Below are 27,029 nucleotides of genomic sequence, written 5' to 3'. Positions count from 1 at the left end.
CACACCTGATGTCAGGCACAGTGCACATTTAGGTTGGGAACTGTTTCCCATGCTTTTTGGGCCAGAAGAATTAATGGCTAGCATGGTGTGGTCATTGTTAATGATGATGTGTGCACTATTTCCTAATTGGGCCATTTCCTAATTAAGAAAAGTGTTACACTTTTTTCTGACACACCTGATGTCAGGCACAGTGCGCATTTAGGTTGGGAACTGTTTCCCACGCTATTTGGGCCAGAAGAGTTAATGGCTAGCATGGTGTGGTCATTGTTAATGATGATGTGCACACTATTTCCTAATTGGGCCATTTCCTAATTAAGAAAAGTATTACACTTTTTCAGACACACCTGATGTCAGGCATAGTGCACATTTAGGTTGGGAACTGTTTCCCACGCTTTTTGGGCCAGAAGAGTTAATGGCTAGCAGGGTGTTGTCATTGTTAATGACAATGTCTGCATATTTCCCAATTGGGAAAGTCATTACATAATATCAGTTTGGTTTGTAGTGTCCGGTTTTTTCATTAGAAAATTGTATAGTGTCCGCTTTTTTCATTAGAAAATTGTGTAGTGTCTGCTTTATTCATTAGAAAATTGTGTAGTGTCCGCTTTTTTATTATAACACTTTGTAGTGTCCGCTTTATTCATTAGAAATTTGTGTAGTGTCCACTTTTTTCATTACAACACTTTGTAGTGTCCACTTTATTCATTACAAAATTGTATAGTGTCCGCTTTTTTCATTAGAAATGTGTGCAATGTCCCCTTCTCTCATCACAAAGGTGTGTAGTGTCCGCTTTATTCATTACAAAATTGTGTAGTGTCCGCTTTTTTCATTACGAAATTGTGTAGTGTCCGCTTTTTTATTACAACACTGTGTAGTGTCCGCTTTATTCATTACAAAATTGTGTAGTGTCCGCTTTTTTCATTAGAAAACTCTGTAGTGTCCACTTGATGCATTACAAAATTGTGTAGTGTCCGCTTTTTTCAGTAGAAATGTGTGCAGTGTTCACTTCTTTCATTACAAAACTTTGTGGTTTGCCTTTCTGATATCTTGTAGCTTCCTGGGGATATAGCTCAATGTTTCAGAGAAACTGACTCCAGCCAAAGACCTCTTCATCACTTAGAATCCATACACAAATTGTGTTTTGACTGAGCATCAAGTGTCCTAATTGTCCCCTTGGCCAGCTTCAGTCATGTTGTCCAACATTCATTGCATCTCCCTGGGGACTCATCTCTGTCCATCTATGTCTGACCATAGCCAACCTCAACATGATCTCCTTTCAGTGATTGATTTGCCAGCTGTTGGGGTTACTGTCAGATGCTGTTCAAGGAGAAAGTTAGGACACTTAATGCTCAGTCAAAACACAACTGGTGTATGAATTCCAAATGATGAAGAGCTGTTTTGCTGGAGTGACAAGATATCAGAAAGGCAGACCACAAAGTTTTCTAATGAGAAAAGCAGACACTACATACACACTTGTAATGAAAAAGTGGACACTACACAATTTTGTAATGAAAAAAGCGGACAATACACAGATTTCTAATGAAAAAGGCAGACACTGCACAATTTTGTAATGAATAAAGCAGACACTACACATTCTTCTAATGAAAAAGCGGACACTATACACCTTTATAATGCAAGAAGTGGACACTGCACAGTTTTCTAATGAAAAAAAGCGGACACTGCACACATTTGTAATGAAAAAAGCGGATACTACAGAGTTTTCTAATAAAAAAAGCGGACACTACACAGTGTTGTAAGAAAAAAGCGGACACTACACAATTTTGTAATGAATAAAGTGGACACTACACAATTTTGCAATGAATAAAGCAGACACTACACACCTTTGTGATGAAAGAAGGGGACACTGCACACATTTCTAATGAAAAAAGCGGACACTATACAATTTTGTAATGAATAAAGTGGACACTACAAAGTGTTGTAATGAAAAAAGTGGACACTACACAATTTTCTAATGAAAAAAGCGGACACTACACAATTTTCTAATGAATAAAGCGGACACTACAAAGTGTTATAATAAAAAAGTGGACACTACACAATTTTCTAATGAAAAAAGCGGACACTATACAATTTTCTAATGAAAAAACCGGACACTACAAACCAAACTGATATTATGTAATGACTTTCCCAATTGGGAAATATGCAGACATTGTCATTGACAATGACAACACCCTGCTAGCCATTAACTCTTCTGGCCCAAAAGCGTGGGAAACAGTTCCCAACCTAAATGTGCACTATGCCTGACATCAGGTGTGTCTGAAAAAGTGTAATACTTTTCTTAATTAGGAAATGGCCCAATTAGGAAATAGTGCGCACATCATCATTAACAATGACCACACCATGCTAGCCATTAACTCTTCTGGCCCAAATAGCGTGGGAAACAGTTCCCAACCTAAATGCGCACTGTGCCTGACATCAGGTGTGTCAGAAAAAAGTGTAACACTTTTCTTAATTAGGAAATGGCCCAATTAGGAAATAGTGTACACATCATCATTAACAATGACCACACCATGCTAGCCATTAATTCTTCTGGCCCAAAAAGCATGGGAAACAGTTCCCAACCTAAATGTGCACTGTGCCTGACATCAGGTGTGGCAGAAAAAAGTGTAATGATTTTCCCAATTAGGAAATAGTGCACACATCAATGCATATACTACACATGGGTCAAAGCTATTGGTAAATATCTGTCAACAAACATCCCAATGAGGGTATTCTGCCTACTAAATAATAGGTAAATCCCCTATCCCCTATATTAAAAAAAATCCCAAGTTTTTCTCTTAAATATAGGACCCCAGACACCCCTTGTGGGTGAAAATATATATCCTTAGTCAACCCTAGCTGCAAAATATATCCCAAGTCCATCCCAGACAAGAAATATATTTCTACATTGTGACAGTCACAATTCAGGGTCCAGGCATAAGAAATATATTTGGAGTCCATTCCAGTGAGGAAATATATTTTGGGGTGTGTGACACACTAGAAATATATTTAGTGTGACATTGGACAACAAAATATATTTAGGTAAAAGTGGAGATATACAAGCCCCAGAATATATACAATATAGATATACACCCTGACATTTAGTCCCGTAGTATTCATGGAGTTTGCAAGACTAACAGTCAGTTGTCAATGGGTGACTGAAGTGGGAGATATGAGGTAAATGAATGTCAAAAGTGTCGCGTTTTTTTTTTGTTTTTTGTGTTTTTCTCCATGAAAACAAAACCAAATAACATAATTTCAGTATATTTAGAAAGCTAAAAGAAAGGGCTACAATTATTGTATTGTGGGAAAAATGACCAAAAAAGGAAGGTGCATGCTCTACTATAAGAGTCAGATATAGATTTACTGATAGACTACAAAAAAGTCGGACTTAGACTACACAGTTTACTGATACCCTATAAAAGACTACAAAAGTCAGACTTAGACTATAAAGTTTGCTGATAGACTACAAAAGACTACAAAGTTTACTAATACACTACAAAAGACTACCAAATTTACTGATAGACTACAAAAAAGTCAGACTTAGACTACAAAGTTTACTGATAGACTATAAAAGACTACAAAAGTCGGACTTAGACTACAAAAGCTTAGATTTACACTACAAAGTTAGAGTTAAGGTCAAAAGGTTATCTTGACTACAAAGTTTGTAGTGTCCGCCTTTTGTCATTAGAAAAGTTTGTAGTGACCGCTTTTTGTCATTACAAAGGTTTGTAGTGTGCGCTTTTTCATTAGAAAGGTTTGTAGTGTCCGCTTTTTTTGTCATTACAAAGGTTTGTAGTGTGCGCTTTTTCATTAGAAAAGTTTGTAGTGTCTGCTTTGTTTATCATTACAATGGTTTGTAGTGTGTGCTTATTCATTAGAAAAGTTGGCAGTGTCTGTTTTTTGGGACTACAAAATCTTGTAGTGTGTGCTTTTTTATTAGAAGAGGTTGTAGTGTCTACTTTTTCATTTAAAAAAGTTTGTAGTTGACATGTAGATTATGGTGTCTCCATCTATGTTATGGGGATGAGGTTGAAGGATTGCCATCATATGCTAGTGCTGCAGCATTAGTTTTTGGCATCATCCACAAGTTGTCTTTCACATTAGGAAAAGCCTTTTTCCTAATTAAGAAAAGCGTTACACTTTTTTCTGACACACCTGATGTCAGGCACAGTGCGCATTTGGGTGGGGAATTATTTCCCACGCTTTTTGGGCCACAAGAGTTAATGGCTAGCAGGGTGTTGTCATTGTTAATGATGATATCTGCATATTTCCCAATTGGGAAAGTCATTACATAATATCAGTTTGTAGTGTCTGCTTTTTTCATTACAACACTTTGTAATCTCTGCTATATTCATTAGAAAATTGTGTAGTGTCTGCTTTTTTTTATTACAACACTTTGTAGTGTTTGCTTTATTCATTAGAAAATTGTGTAGTGTCCGCTTTTTTCATTACAACACTTTGTAGTGTCCGCTTTATTCATTAGAAAATTGTGTAGTATCCGCTTTTTTCATTACAATTCCGCTTTTTTCATTAGAAAACTCTGCAGAATTCGCTTTTTTCATTAGAAATGTGTGCAGTGTCTGCTTTTTTCATCAGAAAACTTTGTGGTCTGCCTTTCTGATATATTGTCACTCCAGTAAAACAGCTCTTCATCATCTGGAATTCATACACCAGTTGTGTTTTGACTGAGCATCAAGTGTCCTAACTTTCCCCTTGAACAGCATCCGACAGTAGCCCCAACAGCTGGCAAATCAATCACTGAGATCTTCTTGAAGGAGATCATGTTGAGGTTGGGTATGGTCAGACAAAGATGGACAGAGATGACTCCCCAGGGAGATGCAATGAATGTTGGACAACATGACTGAAGCTGGCCAAGGGAACAATTAGAACACTTGATGGTCAGTCAAAACACAATTTGTGTATGGATTCTAAATGATGAAGAGGTCTTTGGCTGGAGTCAGTTTCTCTGAAACATTAAGCTATATTTCCAGGAAGCTGCAAGATATCAGAAAGGCAAACCACAAAGTTTGGTAATGAAAGAATTGGACACTGCACACATTTCTAATGAAAAAAGCGGACACTAGACAATTGTGTAATGAGTAAAGCAGAAATTACATAGTGTTGTAATGAAAAAAGCGAACACTACACAATTTTGTAATGCATAAAGTGGACACTACACAGATTTCTAATGAAAAAGCGGACACTGCACAGTTTTATAATGAAAAAAGCAGACACTGCACACATTTCTAATGAAAAAAGCGGACACTACACAATTTTGTAATGAAAAAAGTGGACACTACACAATTTTCTAATGAATAAAGCGGACACTACAAAGTGTTGTAATGAAAAAAGCGGACACTACACAATTTTCTAATGAATAAAGTGGACACTACACAGATTTATAATGAAAAAAGCGGATACTACATAGAATTGTAATGAAAAAAGCGGACACTACACAATTTTCTAATCAATAAAGCGGACACTACAAAGTTTTTTATGAAAAAAGCGGACACTACACAATTTTCTAATGAATAAAGCAAACACTACAAAGTGTTGTAATGAAAAAAGCGGACACTACACAATTTTCTAATGAATAAAGTGGACACTACACAGATTTATAATGAAAAAAGCGGATACTACATAGAATTGTAATGAAAAAAGCGGACACTACACAATTTTCTAATCAATAAAGCGGACACTACAAAGTTTTTTATGAAAAAAGCGGACACTACACAATTTTCTAATGAATAAAGCAAACACTACAAAGTGTTGTAATAAAAAAAAGCAGACACTACACAGTTTTCTAATGAAAAAAGCGAACACTACAAAGTGTTGTAATGAATAAAGCAGACACTACAAACCAAACTGATATTATGTAATGACTTTCCCAATTGGGAAATATGTGGACATCGTCATTAACAATGACAACACCCTGCTAGCCATTAACTCTTGTGGCCCAAAAAGCGTGGGAAATAATTCCCCACCCAAATGCGCACTGTGCCTGACATCAGGTGTGTCAGAAAAAAGTGTAACGCTTTTCTTAATTAGGAAATGTCCCAATTAGGAAATAGTGCGCACATCATCATTAACAATGACCACACCATGCTAGCCATTAACTCTTCTGGCCCAAAAAGCGTGGGAAATAATTCCCCACCCAAATGCGCACTGTGCCTGACATCAGGTGTGTCAGAAAAAAGTGTAACGCTTTTCTTAATTAGGAAATGTCCCAATTAGGAAATAGTGCACACATCATCATTAACAATGACCACACCATGCTAGCCATTAACTCTTCTGGCCCAAAAAGCGTGGGAAATAATTCCCAACCCAAATGCGCACTGTGCCTGACATCAGGTGTGTCAGAAAAAAGTGTAACGCTTTTCCCAATTAGGAAATGGCCCAATTAGGAAATAGTGCACACATCAATGCATATACTACACATGGGTCAAACCCATTGGTAAATATCTGTCAACAAACATCCCAATGAGGGTATTCTGCCTACAAAATAATAGGTAAATTCCCTATCCCCTATATTAAAAAAATTCCAAGTTTTTCTCTTAAATATAGGACCCCAGACACCCCTTGTGGCTGAAAAAATATATCCTTAGTCAACCATAGCTGCAAAATATATCCCAAGTCCATCCCAGACAAGAAATATATTTCTACATTGTGACAGTCACAATTCAGGGTCCAGGCATAAGAAATATATTTGGAGTCCATTCCAGTGAGGAAATATATTTTAAGGTGTGTGACACACTAGAAATATATTTAGTGTGACATTGGACAACAAAATATATTTAGGTAAAAGTGGAGATATACAAGCCCAGAATATATACAATATAGATATACACCCTGACATTTAGTCCCGTAGTATTCATGGAGTTTGCAAGACTAATAGTCAGTTGTCAGTGGGTGACTGAAGTGTGATGTCGCCCAAGTAGCTAATGAAATTGCCAATGATATTGCACAACCCACTAATGAAATTTCCAATGATACTGGCCACATAATTTATGAAAATCGCAATGATATTGCCCAAGTAGCTTATGAAATTTCCAATGATATTGCCAAAGTAACCATTGAAAATCGCAAAATGATATCACCCATGTAGCTAATGAAATATCCAATGATACTCGCCAGACAACTAATGAAAATCGCAATGATATGGCTTTGAAAAGATATGAAATTGGTAATGATAACCACAGGCTACCTTATGAGGGAGGCCCAAAACCTTGCCTACACTTAATGAAAAAGCGCAGCCTTTATGATAATGAAAAAACATGGTAACAGTAATGATTCCCATCATAAAGAGTGTGGATGGATACACAGGGACCTATAGGCAGTTACCTGTTTTATATGATAAAAGTGGTAGCCACCAGTCCTGCACAACAGTAACAACATTGCCTCGTATCACCCCTCAATGCTTCAAGTCCATCCTTCCGTTGTGTACACAATGACCATGTAACCTCAATTATAATACCCACCGCTGGGGTCCTCTCCACTGACGGCCTCGTGTGGCCTCGTAGAGGACGCAGGCCATTGCTCGACGCTTGCCATGCACATCAGAGTCATGGTGCAGCCTGAACACAGAAGGCCGTGCCTCTTGCCTGTGTAGTCAGTGCATTCCAACTAAGACCACAGAGGGTGACAGCCGCCCTACGTGGAGGAGACGAAATGCGGGTATCTTGCCAGGAAGGCCACACACGCTCAGTGGCCAGCCTGCCCACTAGTCCCTCACTCTTGGCATTTCAGAGTACAGCACATACCTGTAATTATAATTATCATAGGCAAATAATACACGCTCTCAGCTTGAGCACCAGTCGGGTGATTTGCTGCTACATACAAATTCACTCCCGTTTCGGCAGTGAGTGAGCCGCGTGTCGGACATCAAATATCTTGATTGTTGGCTATTGACAACACCCCAGGTTTCTGCCCAACCAATTCAGAAACCACAGGGTTTCACGTGGAAAGGAGGGTTTCTGGATAGATTTATCCCGTGACGCGTTGACAATTGCTTTTGTGCAGAACTATGCTACTTGACATTGGCCTCACAGCCTTGCAATGGCGAGGAACAACACCATCCTCAACACCATCGCCCTCCTCTCCGCAACGCTAACAACCTACAACCCACTCCCCTACAACCCAGGCTTCTCCATCAAAAACGTCCTCTCCCTCGCCCAATCCCTCCCCCGCTACTCATGGGAATACGGCACATCCGCCGAAGCCCAACTCGAACTCTTCACGCCCCAATTCTCCGTCTTTGGCGCGACCCCGTTCCCGATACCAGTGTTACCAGCAGCGAGGGTCATCGCTTTGAACTACGCATCGTCAAAGGTGGATTTTGGGACAGGGTATGCGGCGTTGAGTGCGGGCAGCGGTGCGGCGGGTGATCCGTCGAGTTTGGGGGTGAGTGCGGTGATGTTGGGTAAGATGAATGGGGAGTATACGGCTGCTGCAAAGGAGACGGTGGATGCGCTGCTCACTCAGATCCCACGATGGTCGAATGGAGCGATATCGCATCGTCCGGACGTTGCTGAGCTTTGGTACCTTTCATTTCCTCCGTCGTTACTGAGTACTGATGTCCTCGTGCCCAGGGCAGACTTCGTATACATGGTCCCACCCTTCCTGGCCTACTACGGCGCAGACACCCAAAACACGTCAATCCTCCTCCAATCGTTCACCCAATGCCAACTCTACCGGCAGGTCCTCCAACCCTCGAGCGGCGGAGCATGGATGCACATCATGGGTCCCCAAAACCAAGACACCGGACTCTGGTCAACGGGGAACGGGTGGGCCGCAGCTGGGATGACACGCGTCCTCGCTACCTTTCTCAAATCGCCTTTCGCGCAACAACTCAATGGGACTGCGCAGGCGGATGCGGTGGGGGGGTTGACGGGGTACATCAAGGAGATCTTAGATGGCGCGATGAGCTCGCCGATGAGTTTTGGGTTGTTGAGGAATTATTTGAACGATACGAGTGGTGATGGACAGGGGTTCCCTGAAATTTCGGGGAGTATGCTGTTGGCGAGCGTAGCGTATTGAATGGCTGTTCTCCGTCCCGACATTTTTTCTTCTTCCTCCAACTCCTCCAACTCCACCTCTTCCTCCTCCGTTTCCAGCTACATATCCTGGGCCGACAACATCCGCGCCGTCCTAGGCGCATACGACGCCTCCGGCAACCCACACATCACAAAAACGGGAATAGCAACGCCAGCAGTGAACCCGCTAAACTGGCACGATACGACGCCATATACTTCTGGTAGTCCGGAGGGGCAGAATTTTGTGGTGTTGATGTATGCGGCGTGGAGGGACTGTGTGTATGCGGAAGTTTGTGGGAATCCGTTGGCTGCTAGTTCGGGTGGGACGACGACGATGGCTGGGGCAGCGACAACGACGGGGAATTCACGAAGGATGGTGAAGAAGCGGATGCATGGTGGGCTGAGGAGAGCTTTGGATATATTTGGCAAGATTTCGGGGTGAACAGCTTCTAATGGGATTGATTCGCTGCCACTTCGATTCACTTTGACGTCGAACATTGAGTTTTACAGTCGAGCACATCGTTTGCAACGATTTCGGACACAATGTGCACTAACATATTGTTCTATTCGTCTTTGGTACTCTTTTTATGACATGTATTTCTATGTAGGTTCAAGTGCTGTACAATTACATGTTATATGTACAAGGTCAAAAAAAAAGCTGGCAGCATAACGGAATCCGTGGCACTCTCCATAAACTTCATGATATCAGTAATTCTCAACAAGAAGCTTCAAAGTCGCCTCTTCATCAAGCTCATCAGTCAAGCTCTCCTTCACACTCATCTTCTCCTTCAATGTCTATGCAACAAAACACCCCACAATCAGTCAGTCCTCTCCAGCACAAAAATCAGAAACCGCACCTTATTAACATTCAAATACCCCGTAACAAACGCCTCCCCAAACGCCTCCCCAAGCACCGCATCACCCCTAAACGCCTCCCGTGCTGCCTCCCAATTCAACGGCAACCTCTCCGTAATCCCACACCTCGCCCTCTCCTCCTCCCCCATATCCGCCGCCGTCTTCCCAACTTCTCCATGGGCACTACAATCCCTCATCTCAAGTGCCCTGTTGATCTTCACACCACCCTCTACGCCAGCCGCTATAAGCCCCGCAAACGCCAAATACGGAATCGACGTCCCATCTACGCATTTCACTTCAAAGTTCCGAGACGAGGGAGAGGTGGCGTTACATAGCCTTATTGGAGCTTCGCGGTTATCGGTCCCCCAGCAGACGTAGGTGCCCCCTGACCAGGCACTGTCAACCATGCGTTTGTAGGAGGCGCTGAGGGGAAGTGTGAGGATTGTTAAGGAGGGGAGGTGGGCGAGGAGCCCAGCTAGGAAGGAGGCTTCGAGGGATGTTAAGTTTGGTGAGGAAATGGAAGGGGAGGGTGGGGTGGAGGAGTGAATTGATATGTGTGTGTGTGCTGCGCTTCCGCCTGTATTTGTGGTTTAGTCAGATAACGGAAAGGTAGAGAGGAGGGAAACGTACAGCGATCCATATAAACCCTTGGAGCGAACGTAGCCCTCAACCCATGTTTACTAGCAATGTTATAAATTGTCTCCCTCGTATGTACAAGCGCGTCAGCCGCCTGAAGTGGTCCCAACGGCCCCGTGATAACTTCATATTGTCCCGGGGCAGCTTCGGCATGATACATCTGCAGCTCTATCCCAGCAGCATTCAAGGCATCCGCGATTTCCTCCAGGACTTTGGCTTCGATGGAGCCGGAGGGCAAGGCGGTGGAGTTAGACCAGCCGTGGTTGTTCACTGCTTCGATGGGGTTCGTTTGTTTCAGGAGGATGAACTCGGATTCAATGCCGATGAGGAAGGAGAGGTCAAGTTCGTTTTTGGCTTTTCTAGATGGGACAGCTTTTAGTTTGAAGAAGAAGAAAGAGTGGGGAAGAGGAAGGTACACACTCGATGACTCGACGAAGTATCGTACGTGGACAAAGATCGACCTCGTATGTTAGTCGTCCATTCCGCCCTGGAAGCAGCGTTTTCTCCTGAAACCAACCCATAATTGCTGCATGGCGAGGCTGGTACCCGCACAGTCAGAGTGAAGAGAGGTCAAGGACGTAGAGGTATTCTCCTATAGGGCTTTCCAACGGCAAGGACGTGAGACTACGAGTTCCAAGATAGAAAGAGGAGACGGGAAACACTTACCTGAATCCATCAGCCAGCGACAAAAAGACGAGCCCTAACGCGCATTTGGTGATCGACACACCTGGGCGCACCGATGAAGAGAGGAGTTTCGCAAAGTAAGCGTTAGTGATGATGCGATATCTGATGTTGTTAATAAGGTCGACCCATTGAATGCGGACGAAGTCGAATGAATATGGGTCGTAGTAAATCCCCTGAGGCACGTTTTTCCTGATGATATCCCTTGCGTCCGGCGGATTAAGTTGAGGATCGGTGAAGGGTGTGTAGACGACGCCTATTTGTTCTGGTGGTGGTTGTGCAGGTTTTGGTTCGGCCATGATGCATGGGTGCTAGTGATTCAGATGCACGAGAAACATAGCGCAAGATCCCAAACTGGGATAGCCAGAGCAAGTGCGACACCTTTTCTGGGCTGGAATATTGCGGGGGCAGGTTAATAAATATGTAGGGTAATACTCTTTGTTGTAATTGCATTTTACCCTTTCCACAAAGAGGAAAGTGAATGGAAAAATTTGAATGTTCCCACTCGGAATAGTTGAACAGATCTGAACAAAGAGTCCTTTCTCAGAAATTTCATTCTTTCCCGCCTCTTTTCACAGCATGTATCAATTTTCCATGGCATGCGAAAACAATGAATCCCTTTCCTTCGGCTTTCCTCTTAATCTTACTCAACTGTTTAACTTTTACTACAATATCACAAACAGGAAAATCTTTTACAGCCGTTTGCATAAAGGTTGGCGGTTCCCGATTTCGGCGACTTTGAAAACAAACAAAGTAAAATAGACCCTAGCGTAGGGTTTCGCCCAAGTTTAGCCTCTGTCCCCATCATACCTCCCTCGTAATCCGTCGTTTCTATGTAATAAACCTGCGATGCGTAAATCCAACCGCAAAACAAAGAAAACTTCGAAAACTTTGCACATTGAGCCCGAAATGGATGAAGATGAGCTTCCTCCCACCACCCCAGCGCCTGACGACGACGATATCTATGTCAACGAGGAGGAGGAGAGGGCTTTGATGCGAAGAGAAGAGGAAGAAGAAAGTGACAGAGATGGGGAAGTAATTGACAAAGACCAGAGAGACGACGAAGAGGAAGAAGAAGACATTGATAGCGGCAGTGATGTTCAAGTTATACCGCAGAAGAGAAAAAAGGGAAAGGACACGAAGAAATCAACCAGTAAGTCCTACATGCTGTTTTTCCCCTCTGATATCTTGTCCAATCATCTGCAGAACGGGTAAACAGGCTTCCCTCTGAGGAAATCATCATGGCGCGCAAGATCACCTACAATCTAGCCATCTTCTCTGTGGCCGAGCTTGCAAAACCTCAGGCGCGCCATGAGCCTGCGGCTCGATTTGTTGTACTACCAAGCGACCTAGATTGGCTCGACGTTCATGCCCACCTGAAGATCAAGGCCGGCGATGTTTTATTTCCTGGTCAGGCCGCTATCCACGACAATGCCTATGAAACCACCTTCTGCATAGCTCGACACATCCCAAACCCACTACCTCTTTCCTGCATCGGTGACTACAAACATTTGGTTGAGAACGCGCTCCGCCAGCAGCAACCTACGGTGAAAATCATGATCAAGGTGATCGCTCGTCCACAGGTGCAATTACAAGTATTTATATATCCTCCCTAACTGATTTTCATGATTCTAGGGAACCCCCGACAAAGAAAACGTACCCCCTGTTCTAGATCGACTTGATGCTCTAGTAGATCGGGTTCTTGGACCTGCGGCAAAGAAAGGAAAAAAGAGCCGTGTAATCCCTCATTTTTTCTTCCATTCAAATTACTTACACGTCTCTTAGGCTCCGAATGCGAATGATATTTTGCCTGGCAATATTGCCAAGAACGATAACATCAAGCAGCTTCGTTTGTGTTGGGAGTGCGCCACGTCAAACTGCTCATCGGAGCATTGCTACATCCCTGCGGATGGCCCGCATTTTGCTTTGAGCCACGACCACTTTGACAAGTGGGCAGCGGCGATGGTACGCTTATAAATTGGTAAATCCTATGTTTTGACTTCTTAGTGACGCATACAGCTACACAATCACGCCGGCGAACCATCGGCAACTCTTGAACATCCACCCAACATTCGAGAGTTTGACGCCGTCTCGACGCACACCATCGTTTCAAAGTCTCCACTTCTGACAGCTCGACTAAGGGCCATGGAAAAGGAGAAGGGACCCCAGGCGCCGGTTGTCAATGTGGTGCTACCTGCTAATTATGGTCTTCCTCCTCCGGCAATTGCGGCACCACCACCAGCACCCCTGCTTGAGAAGCCGACTGGACTGATACCCCCAACTCTCAATGAAGGTCCTCGAATGGATATTGAGACGTTCTGTGTGGTCTATGCACTTCCCAACGCAGTTCTTCGATACTTCCATGAAAACGCGATTACAGGCACCCACGCATTCTCACACATCACAGATACCGATCTTGCTCGAATGGGTTTCAAGATCGGAGAGGTTATTGACCTCAAGGAGGCTGTCAAGACGTGGGCATCATCCAAGTAAAGTTTCCAAACCTGCTATCATTTGTATTGACCATCACTTTTGTGACCTTCTACTTACTGCTGTTACTCTGCTTCATAATTACCGTGATTACTGCCTGTCTGCTTAGAAATAACCCGCATGTACAAAGTATCCTGTCGCATCATCACTTGTAATAACTTTCATAACCTCCATCAGCTCGAAAATCATACCATCACCTTCGCGTGTCAGGTAGAGACGGTGACGACGTAAAAAAGCTTTAATCTTGGAAAAGGCTTCCTCAATGGGGTTCAAGTCGGGTGAGTAAGGTGGTAAAAACTCGATTCTAATCCCTATAGAAACAGTTATCAGTCAACATCAGTAAAACAGTGGGAAAACACCAACCAAAGCGCTCTGCCAGCTCGAGAATCTCCTCCCCATGGTGAATCCTTGCATTGTCCATCACTAACACACTCAGATTTCCAGGAAATGGCGCACAAAGCGGCATCTAGTGTATAAATAATGGATGAGCTATAACGGTGATGCAGTACCAAAATACCACAGTAAATTCAAGGTACTCAATGAATAAGTCTCGCGTCATTGATCCTTCGACAACTGTGCTCGCAATCATTCCATCTATAGATAGCAGGCCTTCAGCAGAGAAACATCAGCCACGAACAAAGACACCCTTCATGACTGCTCGGGTCCCTTTGCGAGATCACCCACGAGCCCGGGATGATGTGCGCTCGTCCTTTGAAACTTCGTCTAGAAACCCGAGTTGTTCAGGCGAGTACTGGCCCATCCGACCAATAAAGTCAGCCTGAAGGTCTTCATCACATTCGGAGGCAGCCTTCTTGATCTTCTTTGCAGAGATTCCAGCTCGAACGAGTTCCCGGTGGACAGTAGTGAAGTGCGCAGAAATGAAGCGATTGGTCTGAAGCAGGTATTGAAGCTCGTCAAGAAACCAGTCTGGGCGGTGTTGGATGAGGCGCTTGAGGTATTCGATATCCGAAAAGTGCAAAATACGGGGGCGGCCTCGAACACCGTTCGTCTCCCTGACAACATCCCCAGTAGCATTCCAGAGAGCAAGAATACGGTCGAAAGTTCGTGAGGAGATGGTGAGATAGTCTAGAATCGCCGGCTTTGAGAGTACATCGTCTTCATAGAGATGCATAGCGGCGATTTTGATGTCTTTGGAGATCTTGCGGTATGGCATTGTGCTGCAGAAGGTGTGGACGGTCGCAGGATGGCTGAAACACGTTAAACCCAACGCTAGGGTCTATTTTACTTTGTTTGTTTTTAAAGTCGCCGAAATCGGGAACCGCCAACCTTTATGCAAATGGCTGTAAATATTTCAGCTTTTGTTCGCCCTTTACCAGCTAAGAAAAGGCAAAACAAATTTCTTGGCCCGGATGTTTAAAAATCCCATGCCTTTCCCCACCAGAAAAAAATTGAATATAATCAGGATGCTCCCGGGAAGAAAAAGTGTCCCACTTTCTCAAGATATCCTGATCGGTAATGTTGGGCAATGTTTCTCGTGATGGGTATTCTCGAACTCTGCTATCTATCTATCAGTCTGCTAAGCCACTTCTGGTAAGTATTCGGATGAAATGCGGGTGTTATAGCTTGAAGGAGCCCAGGAAGAGCCGCTCAAACTAATAATAAGTCCATCTATACCGCAGCTCTTGCGTGTGCAGAAAAATTCGTGATCAATACTAGCAGTCTGCTCGGCGCTTGATGAGACTACCACGCCTTTAGGGAAGGGTTCAACTTTTTCCATCGTGGCCAAATCGTGGCGTTGGGAGAGCGTCACGTGTACTGGTTGACAACCTGAGAAGATCAATCACGACTTCGTTCGTCACAACCATCACTCTCCTAGCCAGGATTTGGCCAGGATGCTCACCTTCTCTGCTCTACGTGCGCGTGAGGGCCCATCGTCTGGCCCATCGCGCCGTTTCAGGATAAGGCGTTGTCGAGCCACCCCCTCGACACCATGCCACCTAATGAGTACGTCCTCATTTCTCATCTGCTAACATTCTCATCTCATTTCGTCACTCCAGAATCAATCTGACGTGACTATTTCGACGTCCCCATCTGTTTCTGGACTAGTGTTTGAAAATCCGGTTCGGTCCGGTTTTTTGATGCCCAGGGGCGTTAACCGTAACCGTAACTGGTCTGCCTTTTCCCCAGAAGTCAAAAGACCAGACCGGACCGCAAAAAGACCGCAGACCGCGGTTTTTTTCGGTCTATAGACCGGTTTCGGTCTGCATCGGTTTTAACCGGTTTATGACCGGTCTTTAGGCCAATATTTTAAAATTATGAATCGGTAAATTTATTAACATCTCTAATAGCTTCAAAACGAGCCCAAGCACGTTAAATCCCGTTAGGAATTGGTGCTTCTATAAAATAAGTCTGGTACATCTATTATTCCCAAAAGTAATTTACATTTTAATTCATATCTCTCTCGTTTTTTTACCAAATCGTACGTTCTTGGGTGCGTTTTAAAGGGTATTTAAGGGGATACAAAAGACCGGTCCAAACCGGTCAAGACCGGTTCACGTTAACCGGTTTTTTTGCGGTCTTTACATTTCAAAAATAAAAGACCGTAACCGCAGGTCCAGTCTTTTGCAGTCTTGGTCCGGTCTGGTTACGGTCTTTTTCCAGTCACAAGACCGGACTTCCAAACACTATTCTGGACAATATTTTCGCGTAGACTTTCGACTGCCTCTAACAGGCCGCGATCCTGGGTTTCCGATGTCGGTTTGTCTGCCACACACCTCCCAACACTCTTCCTCCCCTTTTGCCGCATCCTCATCGATGTTCGATGAAGGCCATGGCCGCGATTTCCACCAATGAAGCTTACAGGATGCTATCGAGTGCACTAATCTCAGATGTGTAGATAATCTTGATGGACCGATGAACAACGGTGAGGAATACTCTGTCTTTCAGATCCGTCTTCCACTCATACACACATTATCTAGCACCAAGGACTGTGTATCGCAATCCGCTCATGGGCGCCCATTTCCATTTCTCCTGAGAGGTTCTTTACCGCTACTTCAACGCAGGTAAGGATCATCTAGACTCTTCGTCGCTTTCATCTAACCCTCCTCATAGTTAAAACCATTTTGGATGGTGAGGGTCAACTTTTCACGCTGCCCACTAGGGAGTTCAAGAAAACGAGACAGCATTCAAAGATCATCACCCGGCAAGCCTCACAACCCTGTGTGCTGATGTGGCAGATGACCGTGGACAGGAGGGATCGTCGGATACTTGGAGGATATAGGTTCGTTCAATGTTAAAATCTCAGCCGTTGCTGATGTGCCCTCAGGTCTCCAGAATTCAAGTTGGATCGATAGTACCTGTTCGGCGGGGCCATGATCTCGAATCTACCACGGGTTGTTCGGAGACTGGGCATCTCAATCTTCCATTCCGCTCGTTTGCACGCCATGTATATGGGCCAGGCTGTGTTAGTCTAGTTGGTTTGGTCTGGTAAGTGAGATTTCATCTGCTCCGCTCTTTTTTTCTCACTGGTCCAATCTAGAGCTACAAACCTGCAGTGCGCTTCTGATAAGACGGCCTGCGAGGTGACGTGTAACGCCTCGGATTGACGATGCTTGGGTTGGCGGTGGAATGGTTAATGTCAGACACTTGGCATCGGGGAGAGGGGACAGAGGACGATCATATGGGTGTCATATGATCAAGGAGTCAACTTCCGGCGGATGTTGGACGTCATCATGGGGCAGGGATTGCTGCCTGAGGGTTGAATCAGGGGGGGCAGCCGCAGCTGGGTTTCATCTGCGTTGTGGAGCACTGTGGCTTCTCAGTAACAATGTGCTGCAGCGTGGTTTGGCTTCACCATAGGCCATATGTCTAGTGCTGTGGAAGGCCATGGTCAGCTACCGAGTTCGGTAGTCTCAAGTTCCTGTGGGTGGGGACAGTGGGACAACGAAAAGGGAGCGTTAGTTCGAGTTGAGGTGTGAGTTTGGATAACAGCAATCGGTAGTGTTAGTGGGAGGATCGCATTGTGCAGATCCGTGCTTTGGGGGAGCAACTGACCTTCAGTAGCAAGAGTGGTTAAGAGATCGTAGGAAGGGGACCTAGCTTGACCCATAATCTCCTGTCGCAGTTCTTGGTACAAAAGACGTTATAATATTTTGTCGAGTCGTGGTCACATGACTACAACACCCTCAAGGCAATTGACGTTTGATTGACGCTCTAACATTCTTGTTATCAACCACCATCATCATGAACGCAAACGCGACTATCGGTGCCAACGACACCAACAATATGGATACTACTGGGTTAAATCCCGCGGGAAACGACGTTCTGCAAGTGATCAGCGGCGGCGGTCTTTCAGCGCTCGAGGTTGTCGCTGCGTCTGGCGACACCTTTCCACCTCTGAAGGCGGCTGTCGCTGAGGTATTAGCCATCATTGGGATTGTTAAGGTGTGTGTCCCTACTTCAACCATTCCATCCGTCTATCTATGTGACAACGTCAGAAATTCAAGATCAATAAGAAGGATTGGGCCACTTTTTCTGCGAGTTTCGTTGAGAAGATGGCGGGAATTGTTCAGGCTACCTGTCAATACAACGAGAGTCAAATCCTGTTGACGTTGCAACCCAATTTCGATAATTTGAGAGGGTGTGTGGTTTTACTGGTTTTATTGTGTATACCTCCTTAATTGAAGTCATGCACTAGCATTTTGGACAATTTGAAAGAAGAAGTGATCAAGATCCAACAACAGAATCCATACAAGAGATTGGCCAATTTCAGAAAGGATCAAGAATATATTGCAGATTTCCAGGTCAAACTAAATGCACTTGTGAGTATATATCATACATATTCACCTTTCCATGTCTGTCTCAGTGTTGAGGAAAGTTCACAAGAACCAGGTGAGTCAAGTTATAAATATTTAATGGTATTATACTTTTATTTGTACAGATGTCAAGAGGGGTGTTTGGGAAGGTCCCATAATGACTGAGCCCAACAAAGATGACATGTCTATTGTGAGAAGAAATGTTGTTGAAAGGCCCACAACAACAAAAAATGGTATGTACACTTGCTTTCTGATACAATTTCTTGATAACCTTTTTTCTTCTGAAGTGGCTCAGGCCAATATGTTTACTCAGGCACATGATTTTCAAATTAATGATGGTGTCTTCAATAATACTGTAAGTAATCAGCTTGTTTGTAGTGCCCCTTTCTTAAAACCATTGGTATACTGTAGATCAATATGAGTGACAGCAGAGAAGTTCAGGCCAAAATAGCAGATATACGAGAGCAGTCAAATGTAAGTTATAAATTGGGTAAAATCTATCACTATCTCTCATCATTAATGAACAATCTAGGCACAAAAATGGCTGCAAGAGCTCAAGGCTCCATCACATGGCAAAGTAAGAGACAGGTGTATGCCTGGGACCCGGAAGGATGTGCTCACTCTTATTAACACATGGGTTAATGATCTGAATGAGCCTAATATTTTCTGGCTTTCTGGCAGTCCTGGCTCTGGGAAGACAACAATTGCTTCAACTGTGGTTGCTGATTTTGACTGTCTCTCTGGGAAATTCTTTTTCCGTCGTGATGAGGCTGAGCTTCGGGATCCAGACAACTTATGGAGACGTATTGCTTTGGACTTTTCTTCAGGATCTAGTGATTTTGGAAAGTCTATCACTCAGGCATTGGAGACTCAGAAAGCTGACATCAGAGGCCTTGATATTTATATGCAATTTGAGCATCTTATTGTCAAGCCTTTACAACAAGTTTTTGGGGCTGCTGTGGAGCCTTTTCTTGTTGTTGTTGATGCTCTTGATGAATGTGATTCATATGAGAAACTGCTGCCTTCATTAGTATCCTGGTCTCATCTCTCTAAATCTTTGAAACTCCTCATTACAAGCCGCCATTATCTTAAGATTCAGAGTAGACTAAGATATGTCAGTGTTTATCATAATCTGAATACTGGACATGAGGTCTCTGCTCAGACTTATGATGACCTTGAAAAATACTTTGTTGCAAGGTTTTCTGAGGCAAATTGGTTGCCTCCAAAGTGGCCTGGTCCAGACAAAATATCATTTCTTGTGAGAAAAGCTGCTGGACTATTTGTCTGGGCTAAATCTGCAATGGATTTTATCTTGTTTGATGGAGGTGATCCTGAAGAGAGGCTAAATATCATTTCTGCTCATTCTGGAGAAGGAATTGATGTTGTTGACATACTGTATCATCAGATTATTTCTGTTGCTTTGCAAGGTCTCAGAAAACCAGAGAAAACAAGTTTAAAGTTGGTTCTGGGTTCAATAATCATTGCAAAGAATCCACTTCGTATCAAAGATCTAACTGAGCTTCTGGAAGTAAAAGATGTGTTACTAAATTCAATGCTGGGTAAACTCAGCCCAATTTTATCCATCAGTGATGCAGGTTATTTGCGTATTTGCCACCAGTCAGTGGCAGATTTTCTTCTTGATTTTGAGCACTCTCAAGACTTGTGGCTTGATCCTCGATTCTATAGTCTCTGCTTTGCTTGGTCTTGTTTGAAACTTCTGAATGCAAAACTAAGGTTTAACTTCTTTGATCTAAAAACATCCTATATTTTGAACAAAAACATACCAGAGCTCAATGACCACCTTGAGAGCATCAAATCTACAGCCTTAGATCATGCAAGCTACTTCTGGGCCAGCTATCTGCAGGAGGATTGTGATAAAATACTACAGCTGAAATTTCAGGAAGCATTGGAGACATTTTTGATGGTCCATCTTTTACACTGGCTAGAAATTATGAGCTTGATGGGAACTGTAAACCATGCTGCTCAACTACTATGGTCAGCTTCAAATTGGAGCAAGGTGAGTAAAGATATGTATAATTTACTATGATACTGACATGAAAATAATGTAGGTTTCAAAACCTAGCTTATCAGATTTTGCAAAAGATGCGAATAGATTTGTCATGGAATTTTTGGAACCAATATCTGATGCAGCACCACATATTTATTTGTCAGCACTGCCATTTGCTCCACAAAGTTCAAAGATCTCTTTGCATTTTCTGAAGTTATTTCAGAAGACATTGACTGTGAAGATTGGTCAAAGGGAACATTGGTCAGAGAAATGTTTCCTCAGACTTGTCGGCCATGATTCTTGGGTTACTTCAGTTGCATTTTCTCCTGATGGCAGGCACATTGTCTCTGGATCTCATGACAAGACAGTCAGAGTGTGGGATGCTCAAACAGGTCAGAGTGTCATGGATCCTCTCAAAGGCCATGATGATTGGGTTACTTCTGTTGCATTTTCTCCTGATGGCAGGCACATTGTCTCTGGATCTGGTGACAAGACAGTCAGAGTGTGGGGTCAGAGAAATGTTTCCTCAGACTTGTCGGCCATGATTCTTGGGTTACTTCAGTTGCATTTTCTCCTGATGGCAGGCACATTGTCTCTGGATCTCATGACAAGACAGTCAGAGTGTGGGATGCTCAAACAGGTCAGAGTGTCATGGATCCTCTCAAAGGCCATGATGATTGGGTTACTTCTGTTGCATTTTCTCCTGATGGCAGGCACATTGTCTCTGGATCTGGTGACAAGACAGTCAGAGTGTGGGATGCTCAAACAGGTCAGAGTGTCATGGATCCTCTCAAAGGCCATGATGATTGGGTTACTTCTGTTGCATTTTCTCCTGATGGCAGGCACATTGTCTCTGGATCTGGTGACAAGACAGTCAGAGTGTGGGATGCTCAAACAGGTCAGAGTGTCATGGATCCTCTCAAAGGCCATGATTCTTGGGTTACTTCAGTTGCATTTTCTCCTGATGGCAGGCACATTGTCTCTGGATCTGGTGACAAGACAGTCAGAGTGTGGGATGCTCAAACAGGTCAGAGTGTCATGGATCCTCTCAAAGGCCATGATTCTTGGGTTACTTCAGTTGCATTTTCTCCTGATGGCAGGCACATTGTCTCTGGATCTGGTGACAAGACAGTCAGAGTGTGGGATGCTCAAACAGGTCAGAGTGTCATGGATCCTCTCAAAGGCCATGATTCTTGGGTTACTTCAGTTGCATTTTCTCCTGATGGCAGGCACATTGTCTCTGGATCTGGTGACAAGACAGTCAGAGTGTGGGATGCTCAAACAGGTCAGAGTGTCATGGATCCTCTCAAAGGCCATGATTCTTGGGTTACTTCTGTTGCATTTTCTCCTGATGGCAGGCACATTGTCTCTGGATCTGGTGACAAGACAGTCAGAGTGTGGGATGCTCAAACAGGTCAGAGTGTCATGGATCCTCTCAAAGGCCATGATGATTGGGTTACTTCAGTTGCATTTTCTCCTGATGGCAGGCACATTGTCTCTGGATCTGGTGACAAGACAGTCAGAGTGTGGGATGCTCAAACAGGTCAGAGTGTCATGGATCCTCTCAAAGGCCATGATGATTGGGTTACTTCTGTTGCATTTTCTCCTGATGGCAGGCACATTGTCTCTGGATCTGATGACGAGACAGTCAGAGTGTGGGATGCTTGTGACTCCTATGATATACCACTGTTAAAATTCTGTCATCGTGATCAAAATTGGATCATGCTCCCAGATAATGCACATCTCCTCTGGCTGCCAGACCAAAATAAATCTGGTTTGTTCTGGCCAAGAACAACTGCAGTATTGGTTCCATTCCAACCTCACTTCAGTTTAAAAACTTTGTTCATGGTGTAAACTGGAGCCAGTGTTTTTCTTCATCACGTGATCCCATTTAAGAAGGATTTGGACCTGTTGTCACCACTGTCAGATTAAATTGAACTTCACATCTTTTATGTTATTTCATTTATCAACCTATTTTATGTCCCACTTAGATGTATATCCTCTTTATTTATAATATGACATATAATGAGTTTTCTGAGTGTATGCTTCTTTACTACATCCTTGAATTTAACTGGTTACTTCCATTTTGATGCCCTTAGAAAGAAAGGCACTGGAAAATGAATAGGTATTACCTCACATCATGGAAATTTTTATTACTACAAAAAAAGCTAAGTTTTCATAACAAAAAATAAATATAGATACTATGGTCCCCATGCTGAGTTCATTTTCCCACTTGAGTGAGGTCTTTACCTTCCCTGGGTTAATCCATATGGAATCCATGTGGAATAGGGTCTGGAATATATCAGGAAGGTATAGACCAATTAGGATGGTAGCACCGAATCGATAAGCAGTAGACACCCTGTATCTACTTCGACATTCTCCTGCCATTATGCTGAAAAGGCGATCCAACATCGACACCCAAATTCTTGACCCACCTGAGTTCATCGACTTCCTTCACCAATCCAGCAACACCACCAAGTTCGCAGTTCGAGTACCGATTGAAGATTCTGATATCCCAAGCCAACGCTTGATTCAATGTGATCTGTGCAGTGTATCAGTACCTCTCACTGGAAAGGACCATCCTATTCGCTTGAAAACCCACTGAGACTCCGCTATATGCCAGAGAGAGGTGCGCAGGCAACAAAAGAAGCTGAAAAAGGATGGGGAGTTGCAGATTGGTCGTAGGTACACCAGGTTTTCGTTGAATGGCAAATCTAAACGATATCCTCAGTAAGATAGTACCTCTTTGTCCGTCCACATCCACACCAGCACCAGCGGGGCCACCCCTCGGAACACAGCTGCCCATTCAGCTAAGCCGCGAACACCTTCATCTTGACACTTCACGTTTCTCCACTTATCCCAATCCAACTATCTACATCGCGCAATCCCAAGATCAGCGGTCAAACAGAAGGAAGTTAATGGTTTTTTATTCACTGTCAAAGGCCAGTCAAAGACGGCGTAAATACTGAAGGCGGTTTGAAGGCAGTAGATAATCTTGTGACTCAATTAGTCTATTCCTTCCTGATATATTCTAGACCCTATGAACCCTTGATTTCAAAAAATGGTACCCAGCGATGGGAGTCGAGTTTTCGGAATCTTCCAGTGGGAGCCCCTTGGCCACGTCACTTCTTTCTTTCACCACCACCACCACCATCCACCCCACCATCTCAAGCCACGACCGCCCATGACAACAACAATGACGCTGACGACGACCACGGATGGGTGGGAACGATGGCGAGCGGAAAGCCCAGGTAAGCCAGCGGCGTGGCAACCAGATGATGACAACAACATTTGTCGTCGTCGTCATTTCATTCCACCCGTGAACAAACCACCCCACCCATTCACCTTGCTGACCCAAATCATAGGTGCCATGTCATGACGTGCCAACCAGACGACGAACGATGACTTCGACATAGGTCGTCGTCTCCGTTCGCCCACCAGATCCACCACCATGAACGGCCCACCACCACACCACACCAACATCAATGAGCGCCCACCAACGAAGACGAGTGCCCACAAAGACGACGTGACCGCCCACGAAGACGACGTGACTGCCCACGAAGACGACGCGACCGCCCACGAAGACGACGCGACTGCTCACAACACGACTGCCCACAAAACGAAGACGGAAAGCAACGGCAACCCAGCTCCACAGATGCTAAAACAAGCCAACCGCCCACAAACGAGGACCCAGAGTGCCCACGCATGAAGGATTCTGCTCACATGAACAGAAATGGGCAACGACGAGCCCAGGTAAGCTCCCCTTCCCTCCAACATTCCTCACCACCACCCCTTTATCATTCCCCCTCCCTCAATTGTTCCCCCTCCCTCTGTTGCTCCCCCTCCCATTTCTCCCCCTCCCTTCATTGCTCCCCCTCCCATTGCTTCCCCTCCATCCATTCCCACCCCATCCTTCACCACTCCCTCTCTCCTCCATCACTCCTTCCCCCTCCCTCCCCTCACTCTCTACTACACCCTCCCCCCTCCATCACTTCCCCCCTCCCTTAAATATTGAGAATAGTAAAAATAAATTGTGTAGTCTATTTAATACATTTCAATTTTTCCTGCTCAGCTATGACTGTCATGAATATAGAAACCATGATTACATGATGTGGACTTAGAATTATTTCATACAGTCATTCCATGTGGATTCCATATGGATTCCACCCTTAAAATGGCATAGAACATATAGAATAAAGTATGGATTCCATCTGAAAAAAGGATGGAATCCATGTGGAAAAAGTATGGAATCCATGTGGAAAAGTATGGAATCCATGTGGGGGAAGTATGGAATCCATCAACCATTCCATGGAATCCATCTGGGAAAGTATGGATTCCATCTAGTCCATATGGAATAACCTGGGGAGGGTAAAGTACTGATTTGAGTAACCCAACAGACTGAGACAATGAGCCTGATCACACTGGATGCAAGCCACATTAACTTGAACAAAAAAATTGTAAAAAGATTGTTCCAAAGATTATAAAATTATGGTAAATCTGTTCTATACTACTTTCTGTTTAAGATATTATATATAGAAATTTTGAGTGAGGAATTATCACCCTAAAATCCTTCAATTCAACTTCTTTAGAGTTACCTTCCTTTACAGTTGTTTGCATAATGGCTTGCACAACAGATTTTTAAAAACATATTTGGTCTTGTTTGAACAGGATCCAAAATGTCACACTGAACCCATTTTCAGATGCCTTAAGTTGCCTCAAAATGTAGTTGATGGTGTGAATGCTGCAGCCAGCAAGGTCTATCATCTCTTGTGGATGCCTCCCCTCATTGTGCAAAGCCAGGATGTGCTTGTGCACTGGATGTGTTGCAATTTTCAATGATTACGTCATTACAATAATGTATGGGACAACTACAAACCCCTTTGCAAGAACATTGTGTTGCCATCATGGCCTCAATATTGGTAATACTGACACTTCAGTCACCCAGTGCCAACTGACTATTAGTCATGCAAACTCCACGTAAGTTACATGACTAAATGTCATGGACCATATCTATATTCTAGATATATATGGGTCCTAGAAAGCCCTGAAATCTAAAATATATTTTTGACACATGGACCCTGAAATGTCACACAAAAATTATAATGTCTGTGTCACACCACCAAAATATATTTTGCAAGTGAAATGCAGTAAGGATATATTTTTGGTCAGTGGACCCTGAAATGTCACTGTCACACCTTAGAAATATATTTTTGCCCTGGCTTTGCCTTAGGATATATTTTGTGAAACAGATGTGGTAAGGATATATTTTTCTGGTCTGTAGTGGTGTCAGGGGTCCTAGTTTCAGCAAAAAACTTGTGATTTTTTTTGCTGTCTGGAGTATATATTCTGGAAGATTCTGCAATGACTTCCAGGGGTTTTGGCACTATGTCTAGCTGTGCTCCCAGTATGTAGGTAGCAATAAGGGGCATCAATACCATCTGTGATATACCTGAGTTGCTTAAGTATTATCCACTTCCAATCACACTATGAATACAGTTCACATTACAGATTCATTCATTCTCCTTCAACAATTTTGGGCCTCAATGACATGTATTGAATCACCTTGAAGCTATTCAGTCCAAGATTCCTGAGTTGCTTAAGTACTATCCACTTTGACACTATAGATACAGTTCGCACTATGGAATTTTTTAGCTGCTTAGAAATCCCCTCCACTTCTGCCTCTACTTCAGCTCTGAGATCTCCATTTGCACCTTATCTGCATACCCCACCCACATCTGTATTACTATCCCCTCCCAGACAAACTCCTGCATGTGATATCAAACATGTTGTCCAATCCACTTTCAAAAACCAGAGTTCACAAAGTTCTTTGTTTCACTCTCCAATTGCACCTTATCTGCATGCCCCACCTACATCTGTATTAGTCAAACCTCTGCATGTGATATCAAACATCTCTCCCAACCTACTTTCAAAAACCAGAGTTCACAAAGTTCTTTGCTCTTTCTCTTTTTCTCTCTCCAGTTGCACCTGATCTGCATACCTCACCCACATCTGTATTACCATCCCCTGCCAGTCAAACCCCCACATGTGATATCAAACATCTCTCCCACCCCACTTTCACAGACAAGAGTTCACCAAGTTCTTTGTTGTTTCTCTCCTTCTCTTCCTCTCTCCCTGTTTTCCTCTTCTCCTCTCCCTGCCTTCCTCCCTCTTCTCTTGACTCTTCATTGTAATTTTATTGACAACGAATTCCATTCTCCTCTAACAAATTCTGTTCACCAATGTCATAGTATGGATATCTTTCCACTAAATCCTGAACCAAGATCTATTTTAACCATATCATGAATCCAGATACATAATTTCTGAACTATATCATGAATATTTTAATTAGATGCTGAACCAAGATATATCTTTCCACTTTATCTTGAACAAGGATATATTTACAAGACATATATTTCAATTATATCCTGACCCAGGATATATTTCCAACAAGATACTGAACCAGGATATATCTTTCAACTTTATCTTGAACAAAGATATATATTCAACAAGATATTGAACCAGGATATATTTTTTGACATATAACTTTTAACTAGA

The 27,029-nt window shown here is 43.5% G+C and overlaps 8 protein-coding genes across 8 annotated transcripts; 5 read left to right on the top strand and 3 right to left on the bottom strand.

Moving 5' to 3' along the window:
* Positions 1-8,052: 8,052 nt before the first annotated feature.
* LACBIDRAFT_299633 (uncharacterized protein) lies at positions 8,053-9,471 on the top strand (the record flags this gene model as incomplete). The annotated part of the gene is made up of 3 exons (XM_001882582.1): positions 8,053-8,534; positions 8,586-9,026; positions 9,111-9,471. 3 exons carry the CDS (start codon positions 8,053-8,055, stop codon positions 9,469-9,471), a joined length of 1,284 nt encoding a protein of 427 aa, XP_001882617.1.
* Positions 9,472-9,847: 376 nt separating this feature from the next.
* On the bottom strand, positions 9,848-11,500 carry LACBIDRAFT_328500 (uncharacterized protein; the record flags this gene model as incomplete). The annotated part of the gene is made up of 3 exons (XM_001882452.1): positions 9,848-10,461; positions 10,515-10,879; positions 11,187-11,500. 3 exons carry the CDS (start codon positions 11,498-11,500, stop codon positions 9,848-9,850), a joined length of 1,293 nt encoding a protein of 430 aa, XP_001882487.1.
* Positions 11,501-12,050: 550 nt separating this feature from the next.
* LACBIDRAFT_299631 (uncharacterized protein) lies at positions 12,051-13,694 on the top strand (the record flags this gene model as incomplete). The annotated part of the gene is made up of 5 exons (XM_001882581.1): positions 12,051-12,354; positions 12,408-12,784; positions 12,837-12,938; positions 12,987-13,166; positions 13,221-13,694. The coding sequence occupies 5 exons, from the start codon at positions 12,051-12,053 to the stop codon at positions 13,692-13,694; spliced, it is 1,437 nt and encodes a 478-aa protein (XP_001882616.1).
* Positions 13,695-13,995: 301 nt separating this feature from the next.
* On the bottom strand, positions 13,996-14,865 carry LACBIDRAFT_328498 (uncharacterized protein; the record flags this gene model as incomplete). Its single annotated transcript, XM_001882451.1, has 4 exons — positions 13,996-14,002; positions 14,055-14,180; positions 14,201-14,285; positions 14,376-14,865. The coding sequence occupies 4 exons, from the start codon at positions 14,863-14,865 to the stop codon at positions 13,996-13,998; spliced, it is 708 nt and encodes a 235-aa protein (XP_001882486.1).
* A 2,014-nt stretch (positions 14,866-16,879) lies between these two features.
* Positions 16,880-17,217, top strand: LACBIDRAFT_299628 (uncharacterized protein; the record flags this gene model as incomplete). The annotated part of the gene is made up of 3 exons (XM_001882580.1): positions 16,880-16,932; positions 16,986-17,138; positions 17,193-17,217. 3 exons carry the CDS (start codon positions 16,880-16,882, stop codon positions 17,215-17,217), a joined length of 231 nt encoding a protein of 76 aa, XP_001882615.1.
* A 677-nt stretch (positions 17,218-17,894) lies between these two features.
* LACBIDRAFT_388916 (uncharacterized protein) lies at positions 17,895-22,167 on the top strand (the record flags this gene model as incomplete). The annotated part of the gene is made up of 8 exons (XM_001882579.1): positions 17,895-18,095; positions 18,149-18,291; positions 18,349-18,542; positions 18,592-18,699; positions 18,754-18,821; positions 18,878-18,940; positions 18,999-20,483; positions 20,536-22,167. 8 exons carry the CDS (start codon positions 17,895-17,897, stop codon positions 22,165-22,167), a joined length of 3,894 nt encoding a protein of 1,297 aa, XP_001882614.1.
* A 460-nt stretch (positions 22,168-22,627) lies between these two features.
* On the bottom strand, positions 22,628-23,280 carry LACBIDRAFT_328496 (uncharacterized protein; the record flags this gene model as incomplete). The annotated part of the gene is made up of 4 exons (XM_001882450.1): positions 22,628-22,630; positions 22,725-22,833; positions 22,910-23,016; positions 23,077-23,280. The coding sequence occupies 4 exons, from the start codon at positions 23,278-23,280 to the stop codon at positions 22,628-22,630; spliced, it is 423 nt and encodes a 140-aa protein (XP_001882485.1).
* Positions 23,281-23,670: 390 nt separating this feature from the next.
* LACBIDRAFT_328495 (uncharacterized protein) lies at positions 23,671-24,183 on the top strand (the record flags this gene model as incomplete). The annotated part of the gene is made up of 2 exons (XM_001882578.1): positions 23,671-23,725; positions 23,891-24,183. 2 exons carry the CDS (start codon positions 23,671-23,673, stop codon positions 24,181-24,183), a joined length of 348 nt encoding a protein of 115 aa, XP_001882613.1.
* Positions 24,184-27,029: the final 2,846 nt, after the last annotated feature.

The sequence above is a fragment of the Laccaria bicolor genome, genomic scaffold (assembly GCF_000143565.1).
Source record: "Laccaria bicolor S238N-H82 LACBIscaffold_17 genomic scaffold, whole genome shotgun sequence".
NCBI lineage: Eukaryota > Fungi > Basidiomycota > Agaricomycetes > Agaricales > Hydnangiaceae > Laccaria > Laccaria bicolor.
This window is presented reverse-complemented; position numbering and strand designations above follow the sequence as displayed.